The 14,754-nt window shown below is 35.4% G+C and overlaps 1 protein-coding gene across 1 annotated transcript; it reads right to left on the bottom strand.

Annotated features, from left to right (window-relative positions):
* Window positions 1-2,253: 2,253 nt before the first annotated feature.
* LOC142522250 (RNA demethylase ALKBH10B) lies at window positions 2,254-14,201 on the bottom strand. The gene is given in 9 exon segments (XM_075625483.1): window positions 2,254-3,160; window positions 3,467-3,621; window positions 3,707-3,819; window positions 3,965-4,084; window positions 10,162-10,279; window positions 10,810-10,919; window positions 11,293-11,361; window positions 13,359-13,584; window positions 13,586-14,201. Coding segments are annotated over 9 exon segments (1,902 nt in total). The 5' UTR covers window positions 13,877-14,201; the 3' UTR covers window positions 2,254-2,460.
* Window positions 14,202-14,754: the final 553 nt, after the last annotated feature.

Genomic DNA, 14,754 nt, shown 5'->3' with positions numbered 1-14,754 from the left:
GTTTGCATGTAGCTGCAAGTCATGGTAAGTTTAGTCTAGTAGGGTCTGGTCTTGGTCCTAAGTGGTCTGGTTCAAGGCTGGTTGGGGTGGCTATCGAGCTAGGGCCGAGAATTAGTGAGTAGGGTTTTGGAATTGTTGGTGCTGGAAATTTCAGTAGCTTGCAGCAAGGTTTTGGGAACTTTGGGTGGTTTGAATTAGAGAGTTTTAGGTCTACCTTGATGATATTAAGTGGTGTTTTAAGTTGGCTAGAAATTTCAGGTTAAGTTTGGGGTCGATTTGGATTAAAACTGGGACTACTGTCCAAGTTCTAAAACAAGTCGGTTAAGTTTGAAACAGACTCAAGTTTACGTCTAAGGAATGCATTTAATTATGTTTTGGGATGTTTTAAGGAGTTTGGTAAGCTTCGGTTCGAAATTTAGAGGTTCAGGGGTCAAACGTCATTTTGGGTTTCCAGGGGCAAAATGGTCATTTTACACCCGGGGTGAGATTTTAGTCTTGGCAGCGCCCCGAGCACAAATTTACCATGTTTTTAAATTTTTATGCATCATGGTCATGTTTTTTATGAAATTATGAAATATATGTTGCATGCTTGATTTTAAGAAAAATTTACGCATCTGCATGATTTTGATAAGTGATGAAAATGATGATGTTTTGAAGGATGAGAATTAGTTGTGACTAACGATGTATATGTAAATGCTTGAGATGTATATGTAAATGCTGATGATGAGGTCTAGGCACAGTGGATGGGTAATACTGTCACTGATGTCCGACAGCCGCCGGGTACCACGGTTCTATGTAGATGGATCCATCGTATAATGATGAATGATGTTACGAAAGTCACAACTAATGAACTGAATTCATTAAAGCAAATGATGTATAAGTATATGATGATAATGATGAGCACTTTTGACATGTTATGATTTCTTATGACACGTTTACATTTACGTTTTTAAAGTTCATGAAAGGTATATTGAGTACAGTATATTTTCACCGCTGTGTGCTACGTGTATGTACTTTTTATTTTCGGTACATATGTGTTGAGTCTTTAGACTCACTAGGCGTGTGTGATGCAGGTGAGCATGTTTCCGAGGGGATTGGAGGTGCCGAACTCTGAGTAGCCAGTACTGGATGTGCGTGCACGACCCGAGGACCACGTTTCTTCCGCACATTATGATTTTTGAGATTTGAGAGGACATGAGAATTTTATTACATTGGTTTTGTTACGATGATGCATTACTAGGATTTTTACTCGTTTTGTTTATGCATTTTCTGTTGGTCGAGTTTGGCCATTACAAACTGCACTATTTTAAATTGTTAATTATTCGCGCTTATTTTCAAATGATATCTTTTTCAATAGGGTTGCATGCATGCAAAATATTTATATGATTTTTATGAAAATTTGAGCTTTTAAAAAAAAATATTTCTACATTTTAAATTAGTAGGTGTTACATTCTTGAAGTAGACTATAACTTGAATTTGAAGCTCATTAAGACTAAATATAATAAAAGAAGCCAAGTTAGACTTCGGCCAACACAACAAAATTTTCAGTACAAGAAAGTTATCTCTCCTCTCAAAAGAATTCGGCCGAACCCTTCAACGCCAACCAAGGGTTTCGTGCGAATTACTTATTCTTTTCATCTCAAAACATAATTTATCTTGGTTTCTAGAGCAGTCAAATGAGGGATTAAGAAATTCAATCATGGACTTTATTAAGGAATAAGCAAAGGAGAACAAATAAGACGTCCGTTCGTTGTTCTATCTAGATGAGCTAACTCCGCTTAAAATCCAAACTAGTTGGATCCGTATACCCAAGTGATATGAATTTGATCGGGCATGGCGTGCAAATGATTGGAAGAAGATTTAAGAAGCGTAGTTGTTTCGGACCTTCAAGCTTAATGATAATGAATCAAGCATATTCAAGCAAGTGGAGAAGAGAATAAAGAATATAATGAAGGAGTCCCGAGCAACCAAACATGCAAGTACAAAATGGCCCGAGAGGACAGCAACTGACGCGCACCTACACAAAAAAACGCGCAGCCGCACGCGCACTGGGTAAAACGGCGCGCGCACCCGCGGCAGAAGTGGCGCAGCCGCGCGTTCAGGCGTGCACCCGAGCCAAAACAAGTGCCACCGCACGCCCCCTGCTGGCCAAAGACAGGACGCAGCGCGCACTCGCGCGAGAAGTGGCGCACCAGCGTGCGTCGCAATGCAGAATTTTCCTAGAAAACCTAGATTGCGTTTTTTGTTGTAATTTTTATATATGGACGAATTTTATCATTGTAAAGAAAATTATCTAGAGTTTTATAAAAATATTTTCTCTCACACTGCTGGAAGTGTGTAACGTGTAACTCTTGATATTTGCCGCTCTTTGCATTTTCTCTGAACTCATTGCAGTTTGCTGCCTGCCTCCAATCTTAAATTTTTATGCCTTGAAGCTTCTCTATATGTTCCTCTGTTTACCTAAACTGATGCAGTTGATTTAGCTGAAATGAGATTTTGATCCTGCTCTTGCTTCTCAATTACCGTCTCCCCTCTCATTCCATCTATGCTTCCATTGCATTCCTGCTTTGAAGATTGATTGTCCACTTCTGCAGAGGTGCTTGTACCATTTGATTGGCCCAAAGCCTTATCTGACAAAGATGGTGCCTCCATGGTCATATTTTCAGTTGCTGGGGTAGATGAGGGTGGATTTGATGCATTACCAGAACCCTGCGGAGGAAGAAAGACACCTGTGCCAGGGGCCAGCAAACGAGGTGGAGGATGCCTGGGAGGAGCTGTAGACCATCCAGCAGCAGTAGGCGGTAGAACAACTGGAGCAGGAAATGCTACGGCTTGAGCAATAGGGACTGGAACAAATACAGGCTGGACGCCATTTGGCAGGGGCAAACGAGGATGACCAGTTGCAGTACGTGGCACCACAGCAGTTGGAATGGAGCCAAGATGTTTTCCCGCCACCAGATGTATGTGACTCGGTGATCTGCTAAGTGGTGGGACCCAATATGAGGAATGCGTCAGTGGAGAAGGAAAACGATGAACTTCTCCAGAAGGATACTTGTTCGTTTGTGATTTTGTAAGCGTAACAAGTATTCGCTGATTCCGCGTGGAAGATATGGCGTGTCTGCAAAAATCAGCGGAGCTTCCTTCCATGACAAGAATGGATCTGTTCGTTAAAAATATTTAAAACCATTGACATAACAGGACAAAATCATGGTAACTTGTGACAAGAAAGAAAACATAAATGCAGTGCAGAAAATATTCCATGATATTAAACAAAAGAAGTGGTGTTTAACACAGACTTGATGATGAATAAACCAACCAAGGAAATTAGCACGTACAGTCACAGAACATTTAAATCTAATTCCAAACTAGATCTTTGGAAAACAAAGGGTTACGTGATTTGTTCAAATATAAAAGGTAGAATAATATATAAGGTGGTAATCTAGAGGAGAAAAGAAAGCTGTCATACCCAGGAGAAAGGGAGAGTTTTAGAGCACCTCGATAATCCCCAGGATGATCCATAGCTATTACCTTACCAAAAGTCATCTCACAAATGGTCAAAAACAGTAAACATACAGGCCGTCCAACCCACTGTGGCCAGATACGAGGCTGTGAGTAATCACCCTTGAAGTATGAAAAAACAAGTTAGATCTGCCCGGCTTAGCTAGCAAATCATCAAATTCTTGAAAGTAAAGTTATCAGGGGAAACCTCGTTAAATATATCGATGACACATGAGTCTGGCTTTACACTGAAAGCTTGTACATTTAGCAACCGTTCAATAACATCATGCAGCAAGGCAGGAATCGGCTCTGCTTTGTGATCTGCAAAATTTATTTGTAATTCTAGTAAATGTGTCCAATAAGAAAAGGGGATGGTGGTGAGAAGGTGAGCACTCTGACCCAATTCTGCCAACCCCCTAAAAAAGAAAAGAAATTGTTAAATAATTTCCTTGATCCTTCAACATGCCTGTAGAGGTTCCAGCAGTAGCTTCGTCCTCACGAGGTGCATCTGCAATTGGAACACCTAACTGGATCATTTCTCTTCCATGTCCCTTCATGGGTCTCTTTGAGATGACAAAAGTTTGACCTGGATAAGACACAATGATTACTTACAAAACTCCACATGTAAATGGATCACACCCACACATAAAGCATTTGCTTCAATTGAGAGTAGAATAATTAATTGACAGAATCTTAGATTAACCAAAAGCATAGTCTAATCAAATCTTTCACACTGCTGTAAAACAGACAAATCAACATATTCTCGAAGTTAACATTATTGTTCGACAATATTGAACAAGCTTCAACATCTGAACATTATTTAACACAACAGAAAAATTATCAATATGGCTGCCAGACAGGTCGGAAATAGACAACACAAATTTCTCACAAGTACAAAACGAAAATAGTGTTAGCTACAAGGTATTCATGGTTCGAAAACAATAATTACCTCTGCTAGAAGAGCAATCTAAATATGTCGCTTAGGGTGTGCTACAAGATTTAAAAGATTTCACTTACACCAGTATCACTAGTTAAAGTTTTTGGTGTTGCAAGTGTTCGGTCCTACAAATGGTACCTGAGTTGAGGATTATAATAAGCTGAAAACTATAGGGAGGTGAATTGATGTGAATCAATAACGGGCGAATGATCGAAACAGTACTTAGGCTACTGTATGGTTTAAAGATTGAGTTGTACTGTTACAACTAGTAATCGATTTTGGTAATGTTAACTAAGCACTTATCTTGTAAACAATCCATCCCAGGTAAGAAACCATTCAAGATCATTTGACTGATTAATTCAAGGGAAGCCACAAATTTTCAAGATTTGTTCAATAGAAAATCTTAGATAACATCATCCACCCCCAACCACCACGACGAACAGAACCCTACATTTCACATCCTCTCTTGCTTTAAATATGTCATCCTATACAAAATACAAAAATCTTATCTGCACGCTTCACAAAGCATTTCTCAATTGTTTTCTTCGTATTGTTTAATCGTTTATTTTAATCAACAAATATTGAGAAGTATCGCTACACTATAGCTTTGACCAAAATTCCAATTCCCTTTCTGTGCTACAGGAAAAGATAATGTCCAATCTATCTTCTCAAATTATTTAAGCTTCATTTAGGATGATTCTTACAATCAATTAATGAAACTTTAAATCAACGAGCTTTTGATTATCCAAATACCTGTATTCAAAAAAGGTTTTTGAAGTACATGCACTCCCACAGTATTGAATTGCATACAATCAGTGTCACGGAAATTCAATAACATTTATAGTACACTTTTACAAGTCAAAATCACACTGTTTCATTGTTCAATTCTTAATATTAATTTCAATAATTTTTACAATAAATATATTAAACACTAAAACTTATAGAGTTCTTATTATTGTTTTGTCTAGTCGAGAAACGATTTTATGGTTGGTAGCTAATAAGCCACTAAGCCTACATGAAGATCATAAATAAGATTCTATCATGAGAACGTACATATCTTTTAAGTTACAGAAGTAGTTGATTGAGTGATATGTTTGCAAACCAACCAAGTTATGAGTATGTTAATGTTTATGTTTTATAAATGCTTGGATTCTTACCCACACAATATAAATCATAGATGAATATTTTTCTCCCCCTTGCACAAAAATTAGCTAACTCTGGTAGGCCTAAGTTATATTCATTAGTTCATAGCATCCAAAATTGTACTGCCAGATTGAGGTAAGATATTTGCATGTATTACTTTGCACAAGCTTAAAAGTTGGGATTCAGCACACCTCAAAGCTTTCTAAGATTAGACAAAATCCAATAGTAGGCTATATTTAAAATATACAACTGAAAAAACATTCCAAGTGATACAAAAATTGTTTGTCATTGGGGAATAGAACATTGAGATTGTCATAGTTTGGCTTTCAATAGACATTTCTCCACTCCAAAGCTTATCCGTAACTTATTTTCATCCCGTTATACTAACATATTTCTCTCTGTAACACCACGTCATTTCCAAAACACTACATATCCAACTAACAAATTCAAATTTTTAAAACTGAATTCATATTCCAAAACTAACCAAACACAATTTCAAATAATTAACAAGCATGCCTACATGCGAATCGGTGCAAAGAAGGTGGAGGGACTGTGTTTTGAGACCGCAGTGGTGTTGCTTATGTAAAAATCATGAAGAGAATCAAGATCATTTACTTCTACATTGTTCCTTTGCCAGAGGTATTTGGTTGAAAGTGCTAAAAGAACTGGGAATTCAATGGGCTGTCCGTCCCAAGGCAAGCTAAAGACCTTTTTCATGTCAATTCAGGGTGCCCGTTCGCAAATAAATTCAGAAATTTCTGGTCTATGATAATTCATTGCATCTTTTGGTCCATTTGGTTGGAAAGGAATGGCAGAATTTTTCAAGATGTGTCGGAGTCTGTCGATCAAGTATGGGAGAAAATTAAATTTAGGTTCGCATCTTGGACGACCAACTTGGATCAATTCAATCATTTAAGTGTTTCAGATTTGGTTAGGGATTGGAAGTTTGTATGATCTTGAGTTTTGTATATTTATCTCGTTGACGTGTTCCTTATGTTAGTAGTCTTGTAACTTTGGTGCGGAATACTCATCCATACATAATATGTAACCTTTCAATATTCTAATAATATTAGTTTTCTATCAAAAAAATAATAATTAACAAGCATCATTTTAAACTTTCTAACTTTTGGGTAGGAAATAATATAAACCCCAACCAAATGCTACTTAATTTTCCCATTCTCGGAAAAGAGATGTTACTGGTCTCTGCCTTTTGTTAATTTTTTAGTACGACTAATCAAATTTCTTCAGTGGCATCGCTAGAATAAAATAGTCTCCACTAATTTAAACTATTTTTTGCCTATGACATATTATACGTTTTACTTCTCGCTCCTGGTGAACATCCTTTTTCATTTTTCGAATATCATCTTTCGCTATTTTTTAAAAACTGTGTTATCCAGCATATTTCGACCTTTCTTTGCATCTAAACGCATGCTTTAAACTAATCCATCAAATATTATGATATTATGCAACCTATACATGGATTCAAATCAATATTTCTAATAAAAAAGATTAGAATCTCAATTCATAGTCTACAAAGTGGAATTGTTGTTTAGTAGGGTATACCGTTTTCCAATATATGATTTCCATGACATAGAAAATGAGAAGAGTGTTGCCACTGCATAAACTCAAACCAATCTGTATACGTACAATACAACCATTGGACATCAAAGACAACGAAAGCGACAAAAAAGAAGAATAGGTAGGAGTAATCCAGATTCTATCGGCAGAAAACTCTATTATCCCTTCTCTCTTCTTCACTATTCAATTTTATGACCCTTCAAACGACAATGAATTTACAAAGGAGATAAACAAATAACCAAATAAGAAAGAGCAAGGCTCTAAAAAAAGCAAAGAGTTACAAAACATTACGGTCAAGCTTCAACGCTTTTAGTACGAGATTAAGAGTAGGAAAAAAAAAAGTTTTAGCTTTTACTATAATTCTTAATTTTATTATGTCAATTAATAGCTTAAATAAAAATATTAACATACAAGATTTAAGAATAAATGCATGCAATTTCAAGTTCTAAAAAACACAAAAGTTTCAAAATCACAAATATTAATAATTCTCTGTACTAATTCTAATTGCTTAGCTCTTTGTCGGATTATAATTCATTATCATCTTCTTCATTTATATCGTCTTCCATATTGTCCATTACATCATCAGGGTTTATTGGTACCCTTGAGGTTTATTTTTCACGATTAATGTGGTCAACCTATGGTTGACTACTTTTTCTCCTTTTTCCTCGGATCGAAGCTTTTTTAACATGTCTAGCGCTTGATGGGTACTTTTTAGAACATTGAGCAAGAGTAATGATATGCAAATGGAATACAAGTACGTATGAAATCGATTAATGGACATACCAAATTCAAATTTTATTGCAAAAAATGTGTAAAGAAACAAAGATCTGACAATGATTGAACATAAAGTCTGGTGATACTAAGGAAATTGCCAAATGAAAAGACACTTCATAGTTCATATAGGTTCAACATAGTACTCGTGTTTTTACCTATAAATTATGATTTAGGTTAAAGCAAATTCTATCGAGAAAAATTGATATAAAGTTGTGGATATGTCATATACACCACAGATTGTAATTTAATAAGGAAGAATAAAATTTGCACTTCTAAATAAAATTTGGCACTCCTATGAAATTTAGAAGGTATACGCTATGATTATAATATTTACTGCCGGAAAAGAAACATACAATTTAGAAATAAAGACACAAGGAGATGGATAAGCCATCGCTGAACCATATCCAAATGATCTTCCCACCCATTAGTTCTGTGTTGGAACTTAAAATTCTTTATGCTAAAAGATTTTATACCTCAACACTGTTAATCGAGGCGGTTTAAAAAACTACAAGGGACAAATCAATCATCACATGATTGCACTCACAAGAATGAATAGATTGTTTAGGGGACAAAGCATGTTTTATTCCAGAATTTTATTGAGGAAATTCGATAGGAAAACAATATAAAGTAAAGCTGATATCAAGTTACCACAGTTTATAATTTGCTTGAATATGATGAAACAAGAAAATAAATTAATTTTGATTGTCAAATATATCAATTATAACATATTTGTGCAGATATATCCTTGGTGCTTCCTCTTAAAATCAAAGGAAAATGCGTTCGTTAGTATTTCGAACTGTTCCACCATGTAATCAGATATCATAACACTGTTACGTTACTGATTTGTTAAACACAAGGAAATCAAACAATATAACTTGAATCCTGATAGTCCCACATAAAACAGAAACACATGCAAATATCCATTCTTGAGTGTTACGAAGACCATGTCCTTTTTTCCTGGTAATGACAGCCAATAACTAATTTTATCCAACCAGAACACACCGGGGATAAGGAAAGAAATTCCAATAAAACATAAAGTAGGCGGGAAACTATACTTTTCAGTTCACTTTATAATTGTTGTTATTAACTCACAAATCTATTATCAAAATAACCAGAAGAGTAATGTTTGTGAGAGCTGGTTAAGCTTTTTATCCTATACTTTCCCCATCAAGGACATATGAGCCCTTTTGTTTTGATGGACAAATTGAATGTAGAACTGAAATGTAAATGAAAACACAATTACAAAACACGGTTTCGTTTCATCTGATCCAGAAACATAAATTGCTAAAAGTTACACACCTCGCAACTTTCCCCTCCTCCCAGCTGCACTCAAATCATTAACCAAGGAGATGGATAAGCCATTGTGAACCATATCCAAATAATCTTCCCACCCATTATTCTGTATTGGAACTTAAAATTCTTTATGCTAAAAGATTTTCTACCTCAACATTGTTAATCGAGGCGGTTTAAAAAATAACAAGGGACTTTTCCGTTCTTATCCTTTCAAAACATCCAGAAGTAAAGTCAAATAAATCATCACGTGATTGCACTCACAAGAATGAAATAGATTGTTTAGGGGACAAAATATGTTTTATTCCAGAATTTAATGAGGAAATTCAATAGGAAATCAATATAAGTAAAGCTGATATCAGTTATACAATTTATAATGTGCTTGAATATGATGAAACAAGAAAATAAATTAATTTTGATTGCCAAATATATTACAACATATTTGTGCAGCTATTTCCTTAGTGCTTCCTTTTAAAATCAAAGGAAAATGCAGGTTAAACATAAGGAAATCAAACCAATATAACTTTAATCCTAATAGTCCCACATAAAACAGGAAACACATGCAAATAGCCATTCATTGAGTGTTACACAGACAATATCCTTTTTTCTGGTAATGACAGCCAAAAACTAATTTTATCTGACCAGAACACGCCAGGGATAAGGAAAGAAATTCCAATAAAACATAAAGTAGGCGGGCAACTATACTTTTTAGTTCACTTTATGAGTGTTATTAACTCGCAAATATATTATCTAAATAAGCACAAGAGTAATGTTTGTGAGTGCTGGTTAAGCTTTTTATCCTACATTTCTCCCATCAAGGACCCTTTTGTTTTGATGGGAAATTGAATGTAGAACTGAAATGTAAATGAAAACACAACTAAATACAAAACATGGTTTCATTTAATCGGATCCAGATACATAAATGGCTAAAAGTTACAAACCTCGCAACTTTCCCCTCCTCCCAGCTGCTCTCAAATCATTAACCAAGGAGGTGAGTTTTGAAGTTTCTGATATGTCGAACAGGTTTTCAAAAAGCTTCATTCCATCAACTACATTCATCTGTAGAAATTGAACCAGATCATGAATCAAATAACTTTAATCAAGAAATGTTCTAAGAATAAATATGGGAAATTACCAAATAGCACCTAAAATGAGATCATATGTACCGGATTAAACCAAGAAAATGCATTTCAACTAGAAAATACTATTTCATCGGTGCCCCTTGAAATTTAGTATTATTTTCCTTTACTCCCCTTGGTTTATTTTATAGAAAAATTGACAAAATATTTTATTATCGAATTATCATAAATCATATGAAACATTAAAAATGATACTTTAGACGGTCTTGTCATTTTATTTATTTATTTTTTTGAACGATTTTCCTAATTAAGCTAACCAATTTTCTAGTTAAAAATTAGACATTCTTATAAGAAAATAGCCATCAGTTTTTTGCCAACAAGAATCACTCAACATTGACATGCAGGGTAAAAATTAGGGGAACAGGTTTCAAGATTAAAAATTATTTGATTTGGTTTTTGGAGGATTTTTTATTTGTAATTCGGCCAAAAATGTAAGAATGAAACAATTACCGATTCACCATCAAATATCTCAGTAGCAACAAAAGTTTTCGAACTGATTCTAAGATTATGTTTCTCCGGCAGTTTCTGAAGTACTCCAGCTTCATCCACATTGCTAGACACTGAGAAAGTAGGCAAACAGGATAAGAAACTTAGTCCCAAAGTTCAGCTGGAAATTTTCCTTGTATGTAAATTATTTTTTAGATGTGATTCAAGTCAAAAACTCCATTACTCCATTTAATCATTAGAAATAAATTGGGTTTAGAAAAACGCAGTTGAATATGTTATCACAAAAAGAGATACCACACATAATAATGAACAATGTGAAAGTGATCATGTTAGTATTTACAGTTGTTCATTCACAAAACAATACATTACAAACCAGAGGAATAAACCAGTCCAGCATGAAACTAAAAGTCTAGGTCCTCCAAAACAATAAAGCAGATGAGGGGAGATCTATGGCCAAAAGGGTGAGAAAACATCTTGATCACACACCTTCTCTCTTGTCTTCCACTTGAACAACAGCTCCCTGGGTGTTTTCCACTTCAGATTTTTCATCCAGTTCTGTCAAATCAAAGATAAGCAACAAGACTGGCAAAATAGATCCTCTCATACCAGGCACAGTAATTCTCAATGTAGTTGATTTCAAGTGAATCCTCACTGTTATTGCCAGAAATAGGACCAGCTGGCCGTGATATATATCCTCACATAAAACAAATAAAAGTCATTCCGTACTTAAAACTTCAGAAAGCACTAGAAAAGCATTTGCACAAGAAAAGTAGTGCAAAATAATCAACGCAAGCATGGCAAACCTTTCTAGCAACTTGGTTTAGTTAATGTATTAAGTACATCCCTCTCCCTTGACAATTTTCTCTTTTGGTGTGAAGGGAAATATAATCGGGTTTGAGAACCTTGAACAAATATATCAATTTTATCCAGTTTAAATTTCAAAATTATTAGGTTTTATATATCCCAAACTCTTTTGAAAAAAAAAAAGCAATCACAAAAGAGGAAAGGTAGGATGGACAAGACTCTAAAGAACGTTTCAGGTGAATAAAATCATAGTCGAGTTTTTAACATTTTTCAGTATCCATGTTGCAATCCCAAATAACTACTTTAACACAGGCATGTGAGCAATTCGTTTTAACTATCAACCGTGTATGTATGTGGGTCCAAGTTGCCAAGAGCTTGTTCTTATGGATCAACCTTGAGCTTGAACATGAGGCCATCAACATATAATATATGGTTTTTCTGACTATTGTTTTTAATAATATTATTATAAGTTGTCGTTTCAAAACAAGTTATCCTTATTAATAAGATAATATCATCACAAGCCCCCGAAAAAACAAGCAATAATTAAAACTAACAAAGTTTGCCCAAATTTCAAACAATGATACTTCAAGCTATAGCTCAAGCATGGCTCATAAAAGAGCTCGAGCTTGACAGGTTTGAGTTAAAGCAACACAATTTATTATGAACTCCTACTAGCCACATCATTAAAAGAAAATTTCCCCAGGACACTCGAAAGCACCCAAGACTAAGGAAAATTCTAAAAGCTATGGATGTGCCTATTTTATGCTGTATGTCTACCAAAGCTTTTCCACCCTCTCCTCAGATGACCACATTAGAAAAATCAACTGAGTCCACGCTCACCGGAAATTGAGGTTAAACGAATTGTTTATCTTATTCACAAGATTCTAAAATTCGCTAGGCTAGGCGGTTTCATGATAAAAATAAAAATTGTGTTATTAATCATAAAAAATAAGAATTGTTTTAAACTTGCACGCTTTCTCCAACTAGATAGGATCTAAATGGGCCTATTCCATTAGCAAGCCCGTTAACCCACAAATAAATACTTAGTCTAGTAGATTCAGAAATCTCAGTCCTCCAATCTCGCGCTTCAAATTTCAGGTTCGGAGTCCTCCAATCCCTATCAGAAGTCGGGGCAACGACGACAACTGTTATAACAAGCACAATCATTTTTCCCCATATTACTTCTCACACTACCGCCTAGGCTGGCCGACTACCACTTTTTCGGTGCGGTCGGCCGGTCAGTAGCGCCTAGGCAGAAAAAAAAGATTGCTTCGATAATATTTAAAAATCAAGGCTTTTAAAGTAATTGAATTTGAACTAGCAGTGTTCTAAAATTCGGCCTACCACTTAAATGATTGTTTCGGTACTATTTAAAAATCAAGGATTTTAAGTGGTGATAATGCAATACACAGCCTAATCACAAGTGCCAAACAGTTCCAACGGAAAAAATAAACAAACGATTGCCAAGTAATACCCCTCCTGCCACCAAGTGACCATCACATAGTTGTAATTGGGCAATAAATGCAAATTTACTACATGTAAACTGAAAAAACAAAAATAACCCAAGCACGTCCAATTTGGAAACTTAGTAGCTTCCCATTAATTAAGCTAAAATACAAGAAAGTAATCAAATTATGGTAATTCATTATCAACAATAGAAAAGCATATCCATAATCTCTCTTAGAACACAATCATGAGACCTTTTTGCATATAAAAATATAAAATTCCAATAACACGAGAAAACAAACCTTCGTTATCGTCCTCTTCACTCTTCACTTCCACCAAACCCTCTTCCTCCATAACTTTCCCATTCGCGTACACTTTACTCTTCTCGTTTACACTCCAAGCCTTCCCATTTACCTCGCCTCCAAAACCATGAGCCTCGGCACCTCCTCTATACCCCCTCCCTCCTCTTCTATACTCCTTCCTCCCACCCCCTTCAAACCCCACCACTTTCTGCTGCCGCCTCCACCCCTGCCTGCTGCAACGCGTAAATCACGTCGGCCACAGAGAAATACTGCTGCATATGCAGAACCGCGTTCCAGTTACACCTCCTCTGCTGAATGCACCCCATCACACCATCGTACTCCCCCGGCTCCCCCACCGACTGCATATGGTAGCAGAGCGCGTCTATAATCGCATTCGCAGCAGCAAATTCGCCCCTCAGCCACATCAAGAAGCCTTCCTTCTCATCCATCTGATGCTGATGGTGGTTGTACCACGGGATTTTCTCCGGCACAACCACTGCCCCTGATTGCATTTCCATATAAACTGTATAACAAACACAATGTCAACTGTGTAGCAACAATCGAAAGCCCAACAACAAACTGTAATTATCGCAACATATAAGAAACAAGCACGTAATCAAAATTGGAAAATTGGATGACTAGGCTCAGCACATTGGTTAAATATGGATCAGATCTGAGAAAACAAGGTAGATGGGTAAATATGATGGAATTTGGTGGCGAAAATGCGAGCTGGGTGGTGGATTTCAGATCTGAGAGTGACGTGAAGAGGGGGGAATTGAATGAGGAAATATGACTTGTGAAGCGCGAGTGAATACTGTGTGGTCTTATTTGGTGGCTTACAGTAACCTCACTGTTTCTCTTTTATTCTCAAGTTTGTACGTCAACATGTATTATCTCTTATGTTTCACATGGTTATATATCGTTGCCGAAACGTGATGTCAATATGTATTATTTGAGATGTTTTGACTTTTGGTATATTAATTAATTATTGTATATTCGCTGATATATATATATATATATATATGATATAAAAAAAATTATACTGTACGCTAATCATAATCGATTAGTTCTTATATAAATTATCAATTATATATATCGAATCAAACATTGATGATATTAAACGTTTTTTTCCTATGATTCGATAGATCTAGTCATAAATAAGGTATGACGTTCTTATGATCAAGAAGTTTAGCGAGTAAAAAATAAACATGTAAAAATAATAAAAACTTATAATTACACAACTTATATTTTATACAATTTATTATAAAACATATAATAAAACAAAAACTATAAATTTATATTATAAAACATTTAATTTAATGTAAAAATTTTAATGTTTATCACACCCCCAACTAGCTTATTACTACTCCCTAGCAATTTAAGCGTTAATAACAAC

The sequence above is a fragment of the Primulina tabacum genome, chromosome 13, assembly GCF_025594145.1.
Source record: "Primulina tabacum isolate GXHZ01 chromosome 13, ASM2559414v2, whole genome shotgun sequence".
In the NCBI taxonomy this organism is placed as follows: domain Eukaryota; kingdom Viridiplantae; phylum Streptophyta; class Magnoliopsida; order Lamiales; family Gesneriaceae; genus Primulina; species Primulina tabacum.
Note: the sequence above shows the minus strand (reverse complement) of the source record. Positions and strands in the feature narration are given on the sequence as shown.